General features: G+C 29.3%; 3 protein-coding genes across 6 annotated transcripts in view; all 3 read left to right on the top strand.

The window, feature by feature from the left end:
• LOC111678560 (ATP-binding cassette sub-family G member 1-like) overlaps nt 1-2,279 on the top strand; it is a 12,722-nt gene extending 10,443 nt beyond the window's left edge. For both annotated transcript variants that reach the window (XM_023439951.2, XM_023439952.2), the window contains exons 6-8: nt 1,068-1,236; nt 1,300-1,556; nt 1,613-2,279. In XM_023439951.2, the coding sequence (XP_023295719.2) occupies nt 1,068-1,236; nt 1,300-1,556; nt 1,613-2,035 (849 nt within the window). In that variant the 3' untranslated portion in view covers nt 2,036-2,279. The remainder of the gene's footprint in view (nt 1-1,067; nt 1,237-1,299; nt 1,557-1,612) is intronic.
• Nucleotides 2,280-3,593: 1,314 nt separating this feature from the next.
• LOC111678568 (D-aspartate oxidase) lies at nt 3,594-7,049 on the top strand. The gene is made up of 4 exons (XM_023439961.2): nt 3,594-3,953; nt 4,021-4,144; nt 6,179-6,324; nt 6,395-7,049. Exons 1-4 carry the CDS (start codon nt 3,766-3,768, stop codon nt 6,942-6,944), a joined length of 1,008 nt encoding a protein of 335 aa, XP_023295729.1. The 5' UTR covers nt 3,594-3,765; the 3' UTR covers nt 6,945-7,049.
• A 1,626-nt stretch (nt 7,050-8,675) lies between these two features.
• The window catches only part of LOC111681658 (ubiquitin-conjugating enzyme E2 W), a 33,484-nt gene continuing 17,757 nt past the window's right edge, over nt 8,676-24,402 (top strand). The window contains exon 1 of one of the 3 annotated variants that reach the window (XM_046954807.1): nt 8,676-8,873. In XM_046954807.1, coding sequence (XP_046810763.1) covers nt 8,850-8,873 — 24 coding nt within the window. In that variant the 5' untranslated portion in view covers nt 8,676-8,849. Of the gene's footprint in view, nt 8,874-19,411; nt 19,551-24,402 lie in introns of those variants that run through there. The other 2 variants (XM_046954806.1, XM_046954805.1) reach the window with 2 other exon arrangements.

Here is a 24,402-nt window from a genome sequence, read left to right as displayed (position 1 = left end):
TAAACTAGACTAGACTATAGACTAGAATATATACTAGACTATAGACTAGATTATAGACTAGATTATAGAATAGACTATAGACTAGACTTTAGACTAGACTGCAGACTAAACTATAGGCTAGACTATAGGCTACACTATAGACTGCACTATAGACTACACTATAGACTGCACTATAGACTACAGTCTAGACTACACTATAGACTACAGACTAGACTACAGACTAGACTATAAACTAGACTAGACTATAGACTAGAATATATACTAGACTATAGACTAGATTATAGACTAGATTATAGAATAGACTATAGACTAGACTTTAGACTAGACTGCAGACTAGACTGTAGACTTGACTATAGACTAGACTATAGATTAGACTATTGACTACACTAGTTTCATAGAACGATTATTGGCCTCATAAAAATTAATACTAACAATGGTTAAAAAACAAACTGAACTAATACAATTTTTTCTTTCCAAAAAGTACCGAGAAAAAAGTACTTATAGATGCATACATTGTATATCTATTTAAACTATGTACGTCGCTATTTTATTACTTTAACAAAATAGGTACTTGTTGGGTATTATATTTTGCAGTATTATATTTTTTTATTATTTTGAATTAACTTGAACTTTAAAATGTTGTTGGGTTAATTAATGTATTTATTTCCTTCTAAAATGTGTACTTTACATCGCCTACTTCATTTAGAAAAATCGTATTTAGTATTATAAATAGAGACGGGCAAGAGATGAAAAAATATTAAATACTTAAAGTTTATATAAAATAGAAGTTGTATTTTATGTCATTCAATCCAGATTGTATATAAATACCGATTTGGACATGTTAGATATACATACATGTATCTTACCCTATTCTAAATTAAGGAGACGATATGTATGCACATAGGTACATACTTATATATGCCATATGTACGTATTTACATAAATATTTCTATATATTTAAGTACGTATGTACATTGTATGTATTGGAAGAAGAACTGCAACTATTTTAAATATTTAATTAACAATAATTTATTAGAAATTGTATATTTTTTTCTTTTTCATTTCAGAGTTATATAAAATTAAAAATATTTATAAAGCTTTTTCTAGCATTTTTCATAAGTGTGGTGTATACGGGAATCGGAACGAATGCTACAATGTTAATTTACAATTATCATTTGACATTTTTGACAGCAATATCATTCATATTTTTATCTATGTGTCCAATGTTGGCTCACGGTAGGATTCAAATTAATAGAAAAATATTTAGTTTTTCAATTAATATTAATACATCTTTTATAGTACCACTTGAAATGAACTATCTAAGAAGAGAACATTTTAATCAGTGGTATCGTCTTAGCTCATATTTCATGGCTCTAATCACCACTCAATTGCCGGATATATTTTTATTGGGTACCATCTGTTCTGCATTATTGTATTTTTCTACAGATCAACCTATGGAATTATATAGATTTTTATTATTTGCTCTAGTTACAATATTAACATCGATGACAGCATCAAGTTATGGTCTTGCTATTTCATCAAGATTAAATTTATTGGTATGCAACTATTTAGATTTCTTATTGTGTTTATTAAACTATTTATTTTTTTTTAGAATTCCCTATTCTTGGGTCCATGTATAATATCCTGCTGGGTGATATTCGCCAATCACAGTGTTGGCAATCCGAATTTATCAACATTTGAAAAGATTTTAATGTATAGCGGCTATATACGCCATTCAGTTGAGGGTTTTATGTCAGCCTTGTTCGATTTTAATCGTGCCGATTCGATTTGTCCTCCCGATGAAGTATTTTGTATGTTGAAAAAACCTAGATATTTAAAGAAACTTGTAGGCTTTGAGAATCTGAACTATGTACATTCCATATTATATCTTATTGGTTTCTATATATTTTTTAATATTTTTGCTTATGTTAATTTTAAATGTCGTCTCGGTTCTCTTAGGTTTTTAGAAAAGAATCGTTATTATCAAACGATTAAAATGACAATATGGAAATATGTTTATATAAAGTTATATTGATAAGAGGAGGAAAAAAACAAAAATTAAATTTGGTTATATATTTGTAAATTTTTGTAATATGAATTATTATTACTTAAAGAACTCAATTGTTATTATAAAAATATTGAATAGGTATTTAGATATATGTTTATTTTAATAAGAAAAGGATTAAAAGTATTACATTGGGTTATATGCAAATTTCATAGTTATTTGTAAGTTATAATAAAGTTTTTTTTTTGAAAATATACAATTTTGAACATATGGATCTGGTTGAATTTTCATTCAATCTAAATAACTGAAATGCTATTAAGTCAAGTTTTCTATTACCATGTCGCATATTTATAAAAATATTATAACATGTGTTGCAAGATAATTTGTTTATATACAAATATGCAAACTTTCGCCGTCAACGAAAGGGCGAATGTTACAGCTACAAAGAGAAAGGAGCTTGAGGTACTTAACCTGACAATCACAAAACCGTTCGATGCAACAAAAAATTTTTTCTTTCAAGAAAAGAAGCGCACAACAGGCCCCATAGTTGGCCTAGGTGGATTTTATGTACTATACATCCTCCCATCAACATAACCTATACAAAATATATAAATTCTAACATCTTATCTATCTATCCTAAATATCTATCTATCTATCTATCTATCTATCTATCTATCTATCTATCTATCTATCTATCTATCTATCTATCTATCTATCTATCTATCTATCTATCTATCTATCTATCTATCTATCTATCTATCTATCTATCTATCTATCTATCTATCTATCTATCTATCTATCTATCTATCTATCTATCTATCTATCTATCTATCTATATCTATCTATCTATCTATCTATCTATCTATCTATCTATCTATCTATCTATCTATCTATCTATCTATCTATCTATCTATCTATCTATCTATCTATCTATCTATCTATCTATCTATCTATCTATCTATCTATCTATCTATCTATCTATCTATCTATCTATCTATCTATCTATCTATCTATCTATCTATCTATCTATCTATCTATCTATCTATCTATCTATCTAAATTATCTTATGTTATGTAATGGTTGCGAAATGAATGGACTTTTTTTCAAATAATGTAAATTCTTAATTGATATGCATATGAGTCGGTGCAGCTATTTAAATTTTGAACATTTAAAAGCTTTATTACACGTTACTCAAACTTGTCCATAGATGTCTCTGTACATTAAGAAAAAAGCTCTTCTGATAAGAAAAACAGCTGACAATGTTTATTTTGTTTATATTCTGTTTCCAATATACATATATAATATCCCAGCAAAAAATTCTATGACAAATTTTTGAGAATTATTAAAACAGTATTTATGACTAAAAGTAAACTTAATTATTCGCAGATTTAATTTGAATTAAATAATACTATTATTGAAATTTTGAAACATTAGTTAAATTTAATAATTACAAAATAGTTTGTATTTAGGAACCCGTTTAGTTAAATATTATTACATTAAAGTCACAAAATGACAACAATTTTTTGCTGGGATATTTAATATTCATACATGCATACATATTCGAATACGATTCCAAAAAGATAAGAATAATGAAAAAAATAAAAATATTAATATTTTTTTAATACAAAAATTAATATTGAGTATTTAGTTGTCATTGCGCTGGTTAACAGAAAGCGTAACTAATCTCTTGTCAACAACTTTTGGGTGTTTGGATTTATATTTCATTTATCTTTTTTTTTTTAATTTTTCTTGACAACAAAATGCATTTCGGTATTGTGGGTAGCGGTATTATTGGTCTAACCACCGCTTTAGAGTTGCAGCAAACATTTCCTAATGCAAAAGTAACCATTTTGGCAGATCGTTTCAATGAGGACACCACCAGTAATGTAGCTGCTGGCATTTTCCGTCCCAGCACCAGTTTTATGGGACCCACCAAGGAAATTACACAGTAAGTTGAATGTTAGTTAAATATTTTAAAAGAAAGTTAATTACATATTTTTTTATTTTGTTTGCAGACAATGGATAAATGATGCTTACTATTATTGGGATGATATACGCCGTTCCAAGGATGCTGCTTTAGCCGGTGTCTGTCAGTTGTCTGGTTATATTTTTTCCAGCATTTCACCTTCTATAGTTCGTGTAAGTGAATTTATTATTGTTGTTTTTATTTGATTTGTTTAATCAATTAAAAATTTTTTTTTTAATTTTCGATAAGATTGTGTGAAAAGAAAGAATCTTTTTTTTCGATTTTGAGTACATTTTATTATTATTATTATTGCGATAGTTACTCTAATCTTTATCAACTATTAAATGTTAATTGACAATTGACGAGTGTTGGTTTGGGTGTATAGCGTGACCAGTGATAAGATTTTTTTTTATGTCCTAACGGCAAATTTTTGGATTATTTACTGCATTTGCGTAAAGAATGTAATAACTCAAATTTGAATAATTGAATTTTTTTCTTCCATAAGCAATCCAAAAGCTTTTTTTATACCCTTCACCTTCGTGAGAAGGGTATATATAAGTTTGTCATTCCGTTTGTAATTTCTATAATATAATTTTCCGACCCTATAAAGTGTATATATATTCTGGATCCTTATAGATAGCGGAGTCGATTAAGCCATGTCCGTCTGTCTGCCTGTTGAAATCAGTTTTTAGAGGACCCCAGATATCGGCGAGATCCGAATCTTCAATAATTCTGTTAAACATGCTTTCGAGAAGATCGCTATTTAAAATCAGCAAAATCGGTCGGTAAATAACGGAGATTTGAGCAAAAATCCGAGACAACCTCTGAAAATTTCATCAAAAAATGTCATATTTTGTTATTGCATTGTTATATAAGCAACAACAACACTGTATATGAGAAAAGATGTACACGTGTGTGTAGATGTATTTACTCGAGGAAGTCAATCGCTCTCGCTTACAAATGGGACACTAAAGCGACGACTGTCTTCATTCTCGATTACAAAGAGTTTATTTGTGACGAAAGACCAAAAAAAATGGAGTCAGCCAGGTGGTAAGATATTAATAGAACTAAAATTTAAAAATTTCAAGTGTCTACTCTCTATAATACTATGGGACAATAATGTGACTATTGACCCGAAAGATGGTGGCATATTAGTAGAAAGTAATAATCATTTCTCCAAAAGATGGGTAAAATAACTACAACAAAAAAACTACTTACTTGAGGACAGTAAAGAGACTACTGTCTCCGCTCCCCCTTACAAAAAGGACACTAAAGTGACGACTGTCTTCATTCTCGATTACAAAGGGTACATTCGTGATGAATGACCCAAAACATACGAATTACGATCATCCAGGTGGTTAACTATTAGTGGAAATTACTGTCTTTTTCGTATGCATTGACTCTTCTGTTCGTGTATTTGGATGTAGGTTGGTTTTATTGCGTTGTTTATTTTGTTTTTGTTTTTCTTTGTTTTTCGTTATGTATGTTTAAATGTGTAATAATAATGTAGTCGGGAAAAAAATTATAAAACTAATATGTTTAAAATACACTATTGTGAAGGGTATATAAGATTCGGCACAGCCGAATATAGCACTCTTACTTGTATTTAATGAGAATGGCGATACATGCAACATTCAAATTCCCAATTTGACACACCATTGTCCGGAGTAACCCCACCAACCAACATTTATACTAAGTACAAACAAAAATAGAAATGATGACGCGAAAGTTGTTCTCCAACTCAGACCTGAATTAATATTTATCCTATTTATAGCAAATTTTTCCTTTTTTGTATTAATATAACTTTTTTACAATTTATTATTTTGAAAACTTTTTCGATTTCAACAACAATTTCTTATTTTAAGAAAATCTTCAATAAATTTTACAAAAATACTCAAAAAACTCTCTTAATTCTCATAAATTTTCATTTTTTATCTGGCTTAAAAAAATTTCGTTAAGTTTTGAGTTATGACTGTCTTATTGCAATTGAACTATGTGTATTCATTAAATATATGTACAATCTATGCCATAGGTTCTATGGCAATAACAACAAAATTTTAATTTAATCTAATGTTTAAGAGAGATGACAAAGCATAAATTTTATTTAAAACACATTCAAGTATTCTCTCATAATAATAAATAAATTTTTCAATTATGGGATCAATTTAAATTTAATTACACCTTTATCGAAATGTATTTCATTACAGAATCATTATATCGAAAAATTGTTACCCATATATCGTCAAGCCACTGAAGAAGAATTCAAATTGTGTCATGGCGATTGGAAATATGGTTCCTTCTTTACCACATGTGTTACCGAAAGTCGTTTATTTTTGCCATACGCTACTAAAAAGTAAATAAAGATTCCTTCGAATATAAATTTCCTTAATTAAACGATATATAAATTTTTTAACGATTTCTAGATTCAATGAAGCCGGCGGTATTGTACATTTTCAACATGTCAACTCTTTAACCCAACTACCCGATGATTACGATGTTGTTATAAACTGCTCTGGTATGGGTGCAAAAACACTGTGCAATGATCAACAATTAGTACCCATACGTGGACAAGTTCTTAAAGTTCGTGCTCCTTGGATAAAAACCGCTTTCTACGGTGATTATGATACATATATTGTACCAGGTTTTGAAACCGTTACTCTGGGTGGCTGCCGTCAGTTCGAAAGCTATAATATGAATGTTTGTAAATATGATTCGATGGCTATTAAGGAACGTTGTTATAATATGTTGCCCAGTTTGAAAAATGCTGAAGTTGTACGTGAGTTAGTTGGCTTGAGACCACATCGTGCTGTTGTCCGTGTCGAATCGGAAGTATTGCGTAAGCAAAATGGAAATTCTGTTAAGGTTGTTCACAATTATGGTCATGGTGGTTATGGTGTTACTACTGCACCTGGTACGGCTAAATATGCTGTTAAATTGGTTCGTGATATGTTGGTTGGTAATAGTAAATTGTAAATATTTATTATCATTGTTGTTTTCTGTTTAAGTAAAACTGTTAAATATTTTTTTTAGATCAAAGTTTAATGGTTTAATTAATAAATGTGTAATATGTAGTGAAAATTTTGTTTTTTATTTGGATTATTAAAATGTAATAGTTTTCGAAATGTTAGAGATTTCCATGTTGATAGGAAAGCCTTTAAGTCGTCATATGTATATCTTTATATAAGAAGCAGGAAACTTTGAACACTTAGATTAGATTTCGTGACACAGGTGCATGTTAGTAGTTTGTATTCTACTCCGTCTGACCAGAAGAAATGTCTTTCATTTTCTTAGATTAGATTTCGTGTCACCGGTAAGGTTAGTAATTAGTGTGCATGTAGTGCATGTTAGTTGTTTGTATTCTACTCCGCCTGACAAGAAGAAGTGTCTTTCATTTTCTCCATATATATTGGTAAAGGAAAGCACAAAAAGAAATCCAGGCCTAGGCCTGTTTCTTTTTTATTTCCATTCTAACTAACTAACTAACTAACTAAATAACTAACTAAGTAACTAACAAACCAAATAACTAACTAACTATTTACTTAGGGCGAGTTTTTCTGATAAAGATAATCTTCATTCTTTGTTTAAACCTGGTTTAATATATGTTCCGTGTTTTTCAGTTATCAGTAAAGTTACATATTATCTTAGTTTAACTGAGTGTAACTGATCAATTAAACTCAAGTTATAAGTGAGAAAACACAATTAACAACAACAATAAAACAATGATTTCGGAAGAAGAAGAAAAACTTAATATTTTAAGTAAATTGCAATTTTTTTCATTTGTTTTATTTATTATTGTTTTAAATGTTTATTTAACATTTTTCCAAAATTTTCCATTTTACAAAAGTATTGTTTGCAAAAGAAACAGCTGTTCATTGTTTATGTTTTTGAGTGAAAAGTTGGCAATACTAACAAAGTTAACTGAGCTTAAATCTAAAACTGAAAAACACATTGTTATAGCCCCTCTAAATTTGTTCCGAGTTTAATCTAACAGCAAGTTAAGTCTAGTTTAACTGATGAGTAAGAAACCCGCCCTTACAATTTTTGTTTAGAAACGTTGACAGAAAAAACATTTCAGTTGCAAGACAAAAAATGTAAGTTGATGGGTTGTTTTCTTACTAATCGGTTAAAATCAACTTAACCTGCTGTTAGATTAAGCTCGGAACAAATTTAGGTCGACTTTAACCGATGATTGTGTTTTTTAGAACAGCTACTCTTTGCAAATATCACATTTGTGAAATGTAAAATTTTATAATAAATATAAATAACCATTTAAAACAATAATATCGATAAAAGAAATCAAAAATAAAAAAAAAATACTATTTACTTAATATATTAAGTTTTTCTTCTTTCGAATTCATTATTTTATTGTTTTTTTTTTATTGTGTGTTCTCACTTATAATTTAGGTTTAATTAGCCAATTACACTTAGTTACACTAAGATAATAAGTAACGTTATCTTTATCAGAAAAATCCCGCCCTAACAAACTACATATTACAACTAAAAATATATCAACTTTTTCATTTATGAAATAACGGCAAATTTTAACAATTTTCTAGCGATTTTACATATTCCAAGCTTTTAATGGCAAAAAAGTTATCATTACTGTTTTTTTACAGACAACGAAAGTCGAAGCAAAACAAATGTTAATGAATTATTGAGAAAAGTAAGAAACGTCAATAGAATTTTTTTAGTGTCAACAATTAACAGAAAAAATAGAAAAAACTTATGGAAATTTAATTAATAAATAATCAAAAAAATATTTAAGCTGTTTGCTTATCTTATTTATAAAAAAGAAATAAAATTATTTTGCAGATTTATTACTCTGTAGTGTGTGAATACAAAATAGTGTTTAAAATTTTAAGAAAATTTACAAGAAAAATGTCATCAATGTCACCAAGTGAGGTAAGTTTTTTTTCCATCCCAAAATTCAAGACCAATCATCTGAAGAATGAAAAACAAAACCAAAGAATATATTTTAGTATTAGAATATATTTATTGCAAATATGTATGACTTACTAACTGCTAGAGCTGTGAATTTAAATGGACATACACAGTCGGGTTTAATGACTTATCTCTATAGTAGGCGTTTAATGTAAAAAAGGATGAGTTTACCCCTTTACTCTGCCATTTACATACTACATTCAAGTGTGTTGTACATTCAACCACACAAACGATGTGTATAATATAGCAATTGTTGTGGAATATTCTTCTAGTCCGTAGAGTTTTGAACAAAGAGATTTGTTTTTGCTATTTTCTTGTACTTCAATGGCAGATGATTGTTTATTTTAATAATTATAACATGTATTTTTTATATAATTTATATATTTGTAATAATATTAAGTTTGACGTGATGGCTTAAGCTTTTTTATTCTTTATTTTATTTTTTTATATTTAACACTGATAAGAAGTTTTGTGTAAAATAGTTTCTTTAGATTTTTTACGTCTTAATGTCTTAGTATACTAGTATTTGTAGGTGTATATCCCTTAAATACCTATTAATAGATCATACGATCTTTAAAAATTTTGCAATGTAACAAAAACAAAGAAACAACTTTGTAACGTCATCACTTTACACCAACTTTCAATATCCAGACACAATTGCACACAAGTTTTAACACTAATGAACAAATCGTTTTGAAGATAATTTAACAGATAAAATTTTATCGAAATGATGGATTATTTTTTATAGTTTCTGACTGTTACCATTATTTGCATAAAAATCTTGTCGCTATACCAGGTTTTACTTAAAAATTGTGGTCATGGCCCTTTGAACTTATTGGTCTACTAAAACCATTACTTGCAGATGTCCTTTTTTAGGCAATCTGAAGGGTAATCTCAAAGCCTTTTATAAAGAAGTCACTTCCCTAAAAACTGAACATTTCATAAGGAAGTATCTGATCATCTGATTGTTGTAGTTGTTGTAACAGCTTAAACTAGACAATTTTTTATTCGGAGGTTCTATATTTAGGCCGAACAAATTGGACTACTTCTACAGGGTAATTTCATAATTCCATTAGGCTTAGTTGTTGTTGTAACAGGTTGGCTGTAACTGGATGTTCTTCCCTGGGGAAAAAAAAACTTCCGGTTGATATAGCTGTAGCAGAGTAAACAATCTTTTGCCTATTGAGAATCAGGTCGTTCCGGAGCGGAGATCCATTTGTTGTGGGAACAATTGGGCTTAGTAAAGTAGGGTAGGTTAGATAGTTGAATATCAGATATCAGAAACAGAGCAACTTTTGTTTTTACAGAAGGTTCTTTTTCAAAATCTGCTGTATGCGAAATACAATCCATGGGATCCTGCACTCGTCTTCGTATGCTCTCTTTGTATACAAGAAGGTCCTTCCTGACATACATCGGTGGAGTATCCAACAGTGTGATGATAAAATTGGTATGACTCCTCCGGTGACATCGCAACAGGAACTGTTTAGTTAAAATCTCTGATCATCTGTCTCCTACACTGGTATATTATAATAGCTGATTACATTATGTACAAATTCTATGAAAGTTTTACAATATTATCTTATAAATAGGGTCAAACGGTTTGTCATTTATGATCTAGCTAAATAATAAGATTTAACACGAATAGAATATGTCAGATAATCCCAAAGTTTTCAATATTTTACTCAAAAACGAGTATCAAATCTTTCACTTAGTCAACACTTCATAAAGCATGAATGTAACGGTTCGATAAATTGTGTTCCGTTAAGATAAATTCTGGTCCCTCCACCCTCCGTTCTATTATACAATTCTACCAAATATGATCTGAATTCCTTAATTTGCTAGGATATACAACAGTTTTGACATTCAAATGTTTAAGGTGTATAACGAAAGTGTGTTTGTAATTCTACCGAAAATGCATTCATGCAAGAAGTTTAATTAAAAGTTACATAATAATATTTTATTTAAATAAATATTTTGGTCATTAAATCAACCAAGCATATGCTATCGTAATAAGAACCAGAGTTCATTGGAACATTATCTTTTTTTTGTTGGTGGGTTGGCACCATGATTTACTTTCTGTTGAAATTAAAAATAATAATAAAACAAGGAAATACTCTTTACTGTATGCCTCTGATAATTAGGCAGAAATATATTTTGTCATTTTTATAAATTTAAGAAATGATTGTTTAAGAGGGAATATTTTAACAATTTATTATGTAATATTATTTTCATTTTTGAGATGATTTATTTTTTTATTTTGAATTTTATAACAGTGTGACCAATAAGAAAACATCTGGAAATTAAACTGATTAATTTATACAATGTATTTTTAATTACAATTGTCTGATATAAAATTAATATTCAATTTGTTTGAGAATGTTCCCTTTAAATGTTATTTATATTTTTATACATAAAAAATAATCAATATCCTTTGATGTGTTTATATTTATAATGCACTTTTATATATTACAAAAATATATTCTTACATACTATAAATGTATGTATTTATGGAGGTAATATTTTTTTATGTGTTCATCCAATTTAATGCCTTAAATTTAATTTTATTGACAGCCCAACATGTTGTTAATTCTATACAATTTAGGTCATGTTTATTAAGTTTTAAATATGCATTTTTTTAAATTTGTTTACTTTCACTCTTTCATTGTAATTTGTGTAATTTATAAACTTGCCTTCTTTGTTCTTTACATTTTTTTATTTTTTGTTGGCTATAAGTACTATAAAGTGAAAATGAAAATGCCGTGCATTAGGTTTATAAAATAATAAATTGTTAACACCAACATTGTCTGTTTAATTTCCAAGTATATCGTGATGAATGACACGAAGGAGATGGAAATAATTTAAAAGTATTGCTTTTGAAGTCCTTGTACATTTTAATTATAAATATGTTTAGCTTTATATTACAAAGTTTTTACAAAGTTTATTTACATAACATTCAAAAATTATTAAATATCTAATAAATCCTGTAAATATATATTCTTGATCCTTTATAATATCTGCAGAATGAAAAGAGATATGTATTTATAAATAAATTGTAATCCATACGGTTAATCTCTAACTTCGAGTTCAACCTTACTCTATATGATGCCCCTAAGTCTAGCTTACGGTTAAGCTTTCGCTGAAAGCAAATTGGAACTCTGTTATCGGTTATAACTAAACACTGTGTTATTGGCAATCACGCCAGAAGAATGGGTCTCCAGTACAATGACTACTGCAGAAGTTGTCACAATGAGGAGGAGACTACATATATCCCATCTCCTTTGTTAAAGCCGTGATACACGGTTGTCAGAACTTACAACGTTGTCAGTAAAATTTTCAGAAAATTTCTAACAATATACAGAACTTACAATTTTTCATTTGCAACGTTGTCAGAAAAAGCATTACTGACAATATTGGAAGATAAAATTTGTAAGTTTACACTGTTATTAGACATTTCCTGCACAATTTACTGCCAACGTTGTAAGATCTAACAACCGTGTATAGCATTACTGACCGACATTTAATGGTAACAGGGAAATTTATTTTGAATCTTTCTCACAAGTTAGCAATAACAACACACAGCTTCATAAGCAGTTTCTACTGGGATATCATCGGATTGACCACCCGAACCACCATCTAACGGATTTAGAATCCCTCCCCGAGGCATGTCTGGAAAGATCTTCGTATGTATGAGAGTGACATCCAAGAACACCTGGATGATATAGAGGACGAAATCTCATACAGGACAGCTTTGAATACTATCCACCAACAAGCGGTGGAAGACTCCATCAATTCTCACCGCGATAGTATAATACTGGGAGGTCGTCCCCCACCCGTTGCAAACAAGGAACGAAACCTACGACGTCGTACTAGAGTGGTATTGGCACAACTTAGATCGGTACGGTGTACCTGTTTAAACTCGTACTGGTCGAGAATAAACGACACCATTTAAGAATTTTGTCCTGCATGTGGAACAGGCTCACACAATGTTCATCATCTGCAGGGCAAATCTGCAGAATTGGAAGCTGAATCCCTTTGGACTCAGCCGTTAGATGCGGATCGTCTACTGGCTTTATATCTAACGGAGTTGGATAACCAGAGTAATTTGGATAACCAGAGTAATTTTCAGAAAAAAGTCAATTAAAGGACTGATAAACGGTCTATAATTCTGAACAAGTTCGGCCCTGTTGCCGAAGTCAACAAATGCTCCACAGAAAAGTGACTCTGGGACCATAGCGCTATACGAATTTGACCTGTCAGTATACCTGGAAGGAGTTATTGGTTTGAATGATGACAGATAAAAAGTATCTTATACCTGTGATATCGATGAATTTTTGTTCCTTATCCAGGATTTAATCTGAGCAATACAGATTTCTAAAGTGAGTTCTCTATAGGTAAGAACAGTGTCCTCCGCCAATATGACTCATAACATATGAAAAAGAAGTTATGTTTTGGCATGTCGGAAGTAATGAAACGGGGCAGCAACGGTCATACTTAACTCTAAAAACTATTCAGTTATGACTCGATTACTGTCTGCTGATATAGCTGGCAATATTAGTTAGTTTTTAAAAATGGTATATAAGTAGACCCACCAAAGTTTCGTTAAAAAGACTTCAAAGCTTCCATTGTGATTTCGTTTAATAGAAGATTAGATAAAAAGCCATCGTATTTCCCTTATTAAAATCACGACTTCCAACTTCCAATAAATTCATAATGATCTTTTAGTTCAGTCCTATTAGTTATTGAGTTTCCTTGATATTCTAGTTCACATAGAATCGTATACGTTGCAAATGAATATGAAGTTCACTAATATACCTTCTAGGATATAGTCTTTTAGATAGTGAATTTTTCATTTATGTAAAAACCCTTCTCCAAGAAACAAAATCTGTCTTTCTGAGAGTAATACTAAGGGAGGGTTTCTTACTCCTCAATTAAACTAGGTTTAACTTGCTGTTAGATTAAACTCGGAACAAATTTAGGCGAACTTTAACCAATGATTGTGTTTTTCAGTTTTAGATTTAAGCTCAGTTAACTTTGTAAGTATTGCCAACTTTTCACTCAAAGACATAAACAATGAACAGCTGTTTTTTGCAAACAATGTAAATGAAAAATTTTGCAAAAATGTTAAATAAACATTTAAAACAATAATAAATAAAACAAAATAAATCAGAAAATTGCAATTTACTTAAAATATAAAATTTTTGTTCTTCCGAAATCATTGTTTTATTGTTTTTATTAATTGTGTTTTCTCACTTATAACTTGAGTTTAATTTTCAAATTACACTCAGTTAAACTAAGATAATAAGTATCTTTATTGATAACTGAAAAACACGAAACATATATGAAACCAGGTTTAACCAAGGAATGAAGATTATCTTTATAAGAAAAACTCGCCCTAACACCACAATTAACGCTACATATGCTTATAATAAATCTTTAAAACAGAATCTTAAAATTTTAATTAAATTGTAGTAACCAAAGCCATAAAAATTAGTTGCTATAACAATTCGCTTGACAACGAACTCGGTTGTTGCTATTTTACATGAACAATTCTTTAAAAATTTAAATAAATATACATTTTTTAATTATATCTTAAACAACATATTATGTATATTGTTTACAATTGTCACATCAACTAAACATAATTGACATTTAAGGTCATATAAATAAACACGTAATATAACGCATTTTAAAATGTTCCTTTAAAATAATCGAACTTATGCAATGAAATATTTGTCTGCATATTGTTGTAAATGAAAGTGATTGTTTGTGCACTGGTCAAATACGTCGGTCATATGCAACACATATAACAAAAAAAAACGCCATCAACTTGACACATGTAAATACGGAAGTTCAGTAAAAATAAAATTGTTAAAATACAATTAGTCTACTATAGGTCTAAAAATAACGAAACAAATTACACAAGTATGTATTTAAAGCAACAAATTGTATATCGTAAACATAAACATGAAAGGTAATTGCAATTTTTGTTTTATTTTATTATTTTGCAAGTACAAAGACTAGGAAAGTATCTAAAGGGTTTACCAAAAATTATTTCCGAACTTTGACAGTTGTAAGCCGCCGTATTGGTCAATCTACATTTATGATTTATTGAATTTATTTTGCCAAATCGTATAGCAAATGGCAAACATGTATTGCTGATATGTGTCAAATCGTTAGTGTGGATTATGGGTTGGCGGCGTCTCCATTTAATAATGATATTGATCAACGGAGAATAAGACATAACAAACCTCAAAGCCAATGCAATCAATCGGTGAAATTAAGAAAAATCGTATTACATATTTTTAATTTTTTAGTTGCTTTAAATTTTGGGATCAGATATCCTTAAGGAACAAGACATAAGAAAGTTTAATGCTTCATTTTGAAACTGTTAGTAAATTAAAAATAATTTTTTAACTTTAGGCTAAGATATCTTGAAAACCTGATGTGATAAAGAAAATCTGAGAAAACATTCAGATTCAGCACAGCTCAATCTAATGGCATTTCGGTTAAAATTCTGTAAATCTATCTTTTCGCCTGTCGTGCAAAAACTTAATTTCTTGAACATAGTTCCTTATATAATCACCCCTATCGCCAATAGAGGTGAAAATTTTGTTCCCTTGAAATTTTCATTTCCCTCGAAGGGAAAATTGCTATCGTGTACTTGTTGTGAACAATTCATTCACAATAGTTGATTTTGTATGAAACAGCTATTCAATGTTTACACAATTCTATCAACAAATTTTATAATAATGCGAATTTTTTCACGACAAAAAAGTTAGTGAACGAAAAAAGTGAAAAGGGAACATATTTGACGTGAAATGAAGATTGGCGATAGGGGTGAATGTCAATCAGTGTTCTTAACGGATGTAATAACTGGAATAATAATGATCTCATGTTATTTAAACTTTCAACATCGACGAGAGTCTGGCAATGACAGAGAAAGTATTTTATTCATGGCTATTTTTAGTCCAAAATGTTCTAAAATTTAACATTATTCGAGAACGTTCCCAGAAACTCAAGGAATATGACAACCAACGAAATGATGAGAACTCTTGCCACATGTTGTAAGACTATAAATAGGTAAAACTTCCCAACAACTATGAAAGTTTTAGCTCACTTATCTTATAGTCTAGACCTTTTTCCGGCCGATTGTCATTTATTTCGAACAATCAAAAGCCTATCATGAGAAAGAGCTTTACTTCAGAACAGGATATCAGAAATTACTGAATACGGGAATTACCAACAGATGATATCACTTTAATTGCCTCCAGGTTGTCGAAAAATATGTAAAAATCTATTGGATCCATATTTAATGTAATACATTTTACACATTTCGTGATATCACTTCTTTCGTCTGGATGAAAGTGTGGTTATATAGACTACAGTATATATCGTATTCCGTCATTTCAATCTAGATCACGAGACCCGTTTATATCTTCGTTTAGAATCAAAAGATTTCCGCAGGGTTTTTCGTTAATGTTCCACTTTATCTTTATATATGATATCAACGTTCCACCATTTGTTTTTCAGGTATGAGATTAGTCTTGTATAGTTATTGTATATTTTTTAGGTAATGTCCAGTATACATTAATGACGTTTCCTGTAACTAGATTTAGTGTTTCGTAACCAGCTTTGTACCTATAAAATATCAAAATGTTGACTTGACAGTTTTACGCTCTAAGCTTATTATATTATATATATTCTATGTTGCATATCCAAAGACAAATAAAGCATGCCACTACTAAGTCTTAGTAAAAAATCGAAGTATATAAATAGTAGTACAAACTTTTACATTTCAGCTATGTGGGCGGTAAAAGTTAAATGATTATTTTCAATCCACAACAAGTGTTGTTGTATTGCATTTGTTTGTTACGTTATTATTTTGTTTACAACATGTAAACAAAAATTAAAATACGAAAAAAGTAAAATTTTATGTAATTTAACCTTAAAATCAGATATTAATTAAATATATAACAACACTTGAAGGTATTAAAAAGAATCTCTAAAACGAAAATTATTTATATTTCTGAAATCCTCAGTTTCACATGATAATTATAGATTTTAAGCGATTAGCATAATCATTATTAAAAAGCATCTTTATTTTTATTTCTCTTACTTTGAATGACTAAGTATAAACTATGCAAAAATATACAAAATTTATTAATAATGAAAATAATACACAAATATGTATATCTGACTGACTGACTGCTTGATTGTTTGTGTCTTTGAAACTTATTAAGAAAATCTGTTACTCATTGTTTGATTTCTACAAACAATTTTTTTTGTTTCAACACTCTCTTATATCGTCATCTTTTAATATTTTAAATTCTCTTTAATAAACAAAATACATGGTGATGTATGAAATAAATATTTACAAAAAAGTACTATTTTTGATATTAAAAGTACCAGAATTGTTAATAATTTAGAACGAGTTTTTGCGTTGGCATTCAAATGCCAATTAGTTAAACTAGGCTTAACTTGCTGTTAGATTAAAATCGGAACAAATTTAGGCGAACTTTAACCAATGATTGTGTTTTTCAGTTTTAGATTTAAGCTCAGTTAACTTTGTTAGTATTACCAACTTTTCACTCAAAAACATACACAATGAACAACTGTTTTTTGCAAACAATACTTTTGTAAAATGAAAAATTTTGGAAAAATGTTAAATAAACATTTAAAACAATAATAAATAAAACAAAACAAATCTGAAAAATTGCAATTTACTTAAAATATTAAGTTTTTGTTCTTCCGAAATCAATGTTTTTGTTAATTGTGTTTTCTCACTTATAACTTGAGTTTAATTAGCCAATTACACTCAGTTAAACTAAGATAATATGTAACTTTACTGATAACTGAAAAACACGAAACATATATTAAACCAGGTTTAACCAAAAAATGAAGATTATCTTTATCAGAAAAACTCGCCCTAAGTAACTTTACTGCATTAATCATGGTTACTGAAAAACGGAAAACGTATCTTCAATCTTCAAAGAATGAAGATTATCATTATCCGAACACACAAAACATAGATTAAACTAGGTTTAAACAAAAAATGTGAATTATCATTGTCAGAAAAACCCGCCTTAAGTAGTTGGAAATGAGTCACAGTTAGATGAAATCATAATATATTTCTGATAACTCTGTTACTTCCTCAAGTTAAGTTTTGAGAAGGTAGACCGATAAATGTTTGGCTTTCGACCGTTTTTCAACTCACTTGCACTCTTGTTGTAAGACCAATTAAAGGCTTTTTAGGAAAAAAGTAAATGGGAAGTATTTCCAATCGTCTTATAGTCTAGACCTAATCTCCTCGGTCGACATCTATTCCTCTCCTTTCACAAGAAACATATTCACTTCCAAACAATGTATCAGAAATCGGTCGTACTCTTTTTTCGGCCGCTGTTGGATCTTTTTGGTTTTTGACCACCTTTTCATTATTTCAAGTGAACATATATGGGACTATCTTAACTATATTTTAAATTTTGAGTATTTAAAGTTAACAGGAGATCTTAACCCTCATTCTCTTAAAACTTTCATGCTGCAATCAAAAACCTAGCAGGTGTCTTGACGACATCTAGGTTAACCGAAGAATGCCGTGTAACTCTTAATGAGTTAGCGAGACTTTCTAGGATAACACTAACATGGGTCATTCCATATAGTAATTGTCTGAAAACTGTATTGCTGAGAGGGGAAAATGAAAGCCACGTCAAGGTACTTGTTCAAAATTAACTATATGAAATGGCAAATAGTTTATTTCGAACTTTAAAGTCAACCTGGCCTCTATATGATGCCCCTAAGTCTAGTTTATTAGAACGCTGATATCGGTAATAATTGGACACTGTTATTACCGATATCTGACAATCTCGCCAGAAGAATGGATCTCCAGTACAATGAATACTGCATAAGTTCGTACAATGAGAAGGAGAAGACAATTTCTCATCTCCTCTATTACTGTTCGATATTTAATGGAAACAAGGAATTTTATTTTGGATCCACTATTCTCTCTTGTATGAAGGTTAAATCGGGGATAAATCTAAAGAAAAGAATCGAACCAGTTGGTTTAACTGTGGAAGTTTTTATAGAAAAGACTCCTATGACTAATAGAACATCACGATGGAACCGAAATCAGACGGACCCACGTGAGGCTACCCTTCTTAGCTAACCTATGTTTCATGTCTAAATTGATTCATTAAATAATAATGACCTAAAGCAGAAAACACTATTTTTGTTTACCCGTTTTTCCCGCTAATAACCAAAACACTTAAATTAAGTACCAAAAAATAAACAACTATTTAAAAAAAAAAATAATCCGCAATGTTGGAGAAAAAAAACACACATTATTTTTTATTGCAATTTTTATTTTTGGTCTTGTATTGTTTTATTTAAATAAAATTTTGTTTTCTGTTTTCTCTTTTGCCTCTTAATGATCATGTGTATGAGTGGGTCTGTGCTGTCTAGCGGTTTTATATTTTTTATTTAGCGGGAGTTCACAAGCTGGTCTGTGACCACTTTGGCATCAGTTAGCTTTGGCACGCGAGTTCGTCTGGTGTTGTTTTTATGGTTTATTTTAAATACCAATTAAATTAATAGAAATAAACATAATTTCGAGAAATAATAAATATTTTCGTGTAATTTATAACGGTAAACATTAAAAAAGAAAAACAAATTACCAAGAAAAATATAGTGAACAAAAAAATAATAAAAAAACACAAAATGCTTTATTAAATTAAACAAATGGTTTTTGGTTTTGCCACCACTTAAGTGGTAAATATAACTCAATGAACTCCATATTGGAAAAGGAGTTGCAAATTTGTTAAATTATGTTAAATAACTTTGTTTATTTAAAAATGGTTTTAGTAAAAACTTTTACTGCAACTATTTTTAATGATAAGTAGGGAAAATATTTATTAAGGAATGACTTTGCAGCGAATTGAAAACATTTATATCAGAATATATCATAGACCTGATAATACCAATATTGTTTTAAAATGTAATGTTTTTGAGTCCAAAATTTAGTCTTTTTAAACGAAATGTTTTTGAGACTAAACCACAAGTTATTTTTAGTACAATTCATCAGTTTAACTAATTACCGGTTTTTAATATACCATAATCCATATTATCATTAAATCCTTGATCTTTTCGGCATCATTATATTAAAATTTATTAATTTTAAATATTCAATTAATTGGAATTTTATTGAAAAATTATCTTAGTCATCATTTTGAAAGCAAGTTGTTCAAGTGTTACATTTTAATTTAAAAGTATTAAAACTTTATTGCTTTTAGTCGCAGGCATATATACAGTTGTGGGTAACTAATTTAGGACAGTAATGCATAAATCCATAATAAATTTAATAGAACATTGAAGTAAACGAAAAGCACACAATAGGAAGTTTTTCAATTTGTAGAATGTTAGTACGCAGGTAGTGAGTTTGATTCCCACCAGAGATTCCAAAAAGGAGTACAAAACAGGTCTAGTAATGGACTAGGCGTATTTCTTTGGATCTGAAGTAAATAATTTCCATCAACAACTAATTGTACAGAATTTGTTAAGATCTATTTGTTGAATCACAACACATTTTGTTTGATACAAAATGCTTTATTTAATATGGCATCCCTGGTGTTTTGAAATCTTATTTCTAAATTTTGTTTATGTATTACAAAGCAATATCACCAACTAATTAGCTGCACGTAGCTGTAAATTAAATATGTAAGTTGTTTAGATATTGCAAAATTTACTTCTTCCAAGATGTTTAATTCAATATGGCATCCCTGGAGTTTTAAAATCTTATTTCAAAATTTTGTTTATGTATTACAAAGTAATATCAGCAAGTAATTAACTGCACATTAGTGTAAATTAAATAAGTTGTTAAGACATTGCAAAACAAACTTAACGTAAATAATTTACATAAATTAGTTTATAAAAAAAAATGTGTTTAAAAAACAACTAAAGAAATAAACAAAAAATTCCGTTTTATGCAAAATACACCTCAGGTTGAAAAAATACGAACAAACATATTTACATACAAATGTCGTTCAGATACTATAGAAAGTTTTTTTTTTATAGTTATCAGATAAAGAATCAGATAAATGGGAAATTTACATTGGAATATACATATCAAATATTATAACTGTAAAAACATTCTATTAAATAACTAACATATTATGACCGAGTAAAGCATATGAGGCATCAGCAAAGCCCTATGGATGTACGATCCTATATTTGCATTAGCAAAGGCCTAGTATGGGTGTACGATCCTATATTTGAGCGAATTACAATTTGTTGAAAATTGAAGCCATTCTCAAATGCATAAGGGAGTGTTTGAGAATAAAGTTAAGCTGATTAGAATTGTTTGGCTTGGCGAATAGCCAAGGGTTACTTAAGGCTTTGCTATTTCATGTAATTAGGTCGCGAGTCGTTCTGGACTGCTTGATTGATCTGAAAGAATTGTGTAAACATTATAAATTAACATTATGCCATAATTTTCTCTCTAAAGAATTCCTGAGTGAAATGTATATTTTCTGTGATAAATTTGAAATTTGTACTCTTGAAATCCGTCCCAGGACTTGAGAAATCGATTTAAAACGATGTCAAAAAATCCCAAAAGTTATTGTCACTAAATGAGAGCGACATTAACACCGGACACTGATGGTAATGTTGTGGCGAGGCTATACAGATTATATGAATTCATAGAGCTAAGTTCCATGCCAGGATGTAACCTCAAAAGTTATTGGTTAGCTAGTTAGTTAGTTAGTTAGTTAGTTAATTAGTTAGTTAGTTAGTTAGTTAGTTAGTTAGTTAGTTAGTTAGTTAGTTAATTAGTTAGTTAATTAGTTAGTTAGTTTGATAGTTTGTTAGTTTGGTAGTTTGGTAGTTAGTTAGTGACCTCCGGTAGGTTAGTGGTTAGTGTTCTAGTATGCTAGACCGTAGTTGGTTGGTTCGATTCCCACCTGAGGCACTGGTTAAGGAACGCCGATAAAGGCCTAAGTGTATTTCTTCGATTTGATGTATATACATCCTCCTTTCAAACCAACTAACTACAACAACGTAAATTTAGAACAATGTAAATTACATCGGTAAAAATACATACAGACCACTATTGGGTTTCTTGTCCCAATAGTGGCGAAGAATGTTTGAAGAGTCAGGGAAAGAGAACACTCACACTTCAAACATTCACACTACAACACAATTAACTAGCTTATCGGATTCACACATTAGTCAGAATGGGACTTTTGAGGCTCCACCTCTTTCTCCTGACGTTCAGAGAGTTTTTAAACATATAAAGTAAATAACACTGCACTCATTCGGCACTCAGCATTATGTCCACATAATTACCCCATTGAACTTAACACGAACTTGTGGCAACTTTTATGAAGATTACTCCACAATCAGCATATTAATGTCTGTTATTCCGGGGGAAATTCGTAGCAAAACTAGAAAAAGTCAAGAAGCATTTAAGCATTTTGATCACAATTCGTATTTAGGTCGGAAATATTCTTATGTACCATATTTAATGGACTTATTAAAACTACCTACTTCTAGGATTGAAATACCTAAATCGATGATATGGCATACCTACCCAGCAAAAACTTTTATTAACCAGTAAGCTTGATAGTAACCATGGAATCACGTGGAAACCAATTACTATTACTAATTATTTTTGTTCGACGAGGTTCAATAATATGTTCCTACCTTAAACAAAAAATGTAAAAAAAATCCTCTGGCGGGGTTTGAACCTATGCTTTCAGTTGTTTTATATGTTTCTCACTCCAGCCGCTTAGTCGATGCTCCATTAACATGTTCCTTTTTGTAATTTTGACAACGGTTTCTTACAGAAAAATATAAATGAATGTCATTTAAAAAAAAGGTATCCAGCAGGGCTCGAACCACGAACGTCCTGCTTGTGAAATGGACGCCCTAGACAATTGGGCTACAACAAATCCAAATTGCTTTGTTCATTACCAGTAATAACCTATTCAGCTAAATGAAATAATTACCAAGTACTGTATGAAATAACTACTGGTCATTACCAAAAATTTCAGATGTTTTGCTTAGTAAAATTTGCCAAGCTTTAACTTTAGACTCAAACGATTTAAGGAAATTTTATGTAAATTTCTTTTATTTGCAACAAATGTAAATATTTATGTTTGCAATATTAATAAACATTCATATAAACAACAATCCAATATAATACAAATATTTAATAAAAATATAAGATTAATTATTCTGTTCTGACAATACATATAGTATATAGTATACAAATAAATCTGCTTTTATTTCCAGTATTTTTTATGGGCTATTATGAACTTTTCATTCATTACATGAACCGTAAACATAAATAAATATTTGCTTTGTTTAATAAATTATTTTATAAATAAAGTTTACAGAAAAAGACCAACAACAAGCATTATAATATTAACAATTACTACAACAATGATTATAAAAGAATGAAGTGGTAAAATACACAATATTTCTTTGTTCGATCCTTTTCTTTGTGAGTTCCGTTCCCTTCTGTGATAACTAATTAAAAATAAGTAATTACTTTGCTTTTTTTACAGGGCTAACTGACTGACTAACTGAGTGACAGTATTTAAGTTTTTATTTTCGTTACAACAAAAATATAATGTTTTATGAAGAACATAACCGTCTATTTTCAATCACAGAACACGTTTACTTTTCTTTAGTTTGATTAAATCAATTAGCATAAATATACATATTAATTAGAAATCCTAACTAAACATTTTGTTCCAATTTGCAAAAAATTTAAAAAAAAAAATAATTCAATAATTGAAATCACTCAAAGCCAAACGTGTGAGGTATATGTTTGTATATACAGTACATTTCATATCTGAAACTTGTTTATAAATAATTGATTTTTGTTTTAATTATTTTAAACAATATTTTTTGCAAAAAACCATAAATATTTAAAACTTAAAACTATTTGTTTTAAATTGTTTTGAAAATAAATTCTGGGGTAAAACAAATAAGAATTTATATATTCGTCTATGCCAAATCTTACGCATCCTTCATTATATCATGTACCAATGTTAATATGGATCAGGAATGGAAAACTAAAGCTTTTAAATTGTACTAACTTTAACGAAACGAAAACTTTTTATAGGTTTTAAAGTACTAAACTAATTAGACTATACTAAATACCAAACTAGAACTATAGAGTAGATAATATTTATTCTAATGATTGACTGTAGTCTATAGACTAGACTACAGATTAGACTCTAAACTAGGTTATAGCCTAGACTATGACTAGGCTATCGACTAGTCTATAGAACATACTATAGACTATATAAAGACCAGACTATAGACTAGTTTATAGACTATATACTATATATAGACTATACTGTATACTATATATAGACTATAGACTAGACTATAGACTAGACTATAGACTAGACTATAGACTAGCTATAGACTAGTTTATAGACTATACATAGACTAGACTATATACTATATATAGACTAGACTATAGACTAAA

The sequence above is a fragment of the Lucilia cuprina genome, chromosome 6 (assembly GCF_022045245.1).
Source record: "Lucilia cuprina isolate Lc7/37 chromosome 6, ASM2204524v1, whole genome shotgun sequence".
Lineage (NCBI taxonomy): Eukaryota > Metazoa > Arthropoda > Insecta > Diptera > Calliphoridae > Lucilia > Lucilia cuprina.
The sequence above is the reverse complement of the archived record's forward strand: the minus strand, read 5'-3'. Positions and strand labels throughout refer to the sequence as shown.

Bases quoted from the DNA above. Each gene is read 5' to 3' on its own strand.
- LOC111678568 (XM_023439961.2), top strand. From the start codon at position 3,766: ATGCATTTCGGTATTGTGGGTAGCGGTATTATTGGTCTAACCACCGCT. The intron at 3,954-4,020 runs GTAAGTTGAATG...TTTTGTTTGCAG, and splicing joins CCCACCAAGGAAATTACACA to ACAATGGATAAATGATGCTT. The intron at 4,145-6,178 runs GTAAGTGAATTT...ATTTCATTACAG, and splicing joins TTTCACCTTCTATAGTTCGT to AATCATTATATCGAAAAATT.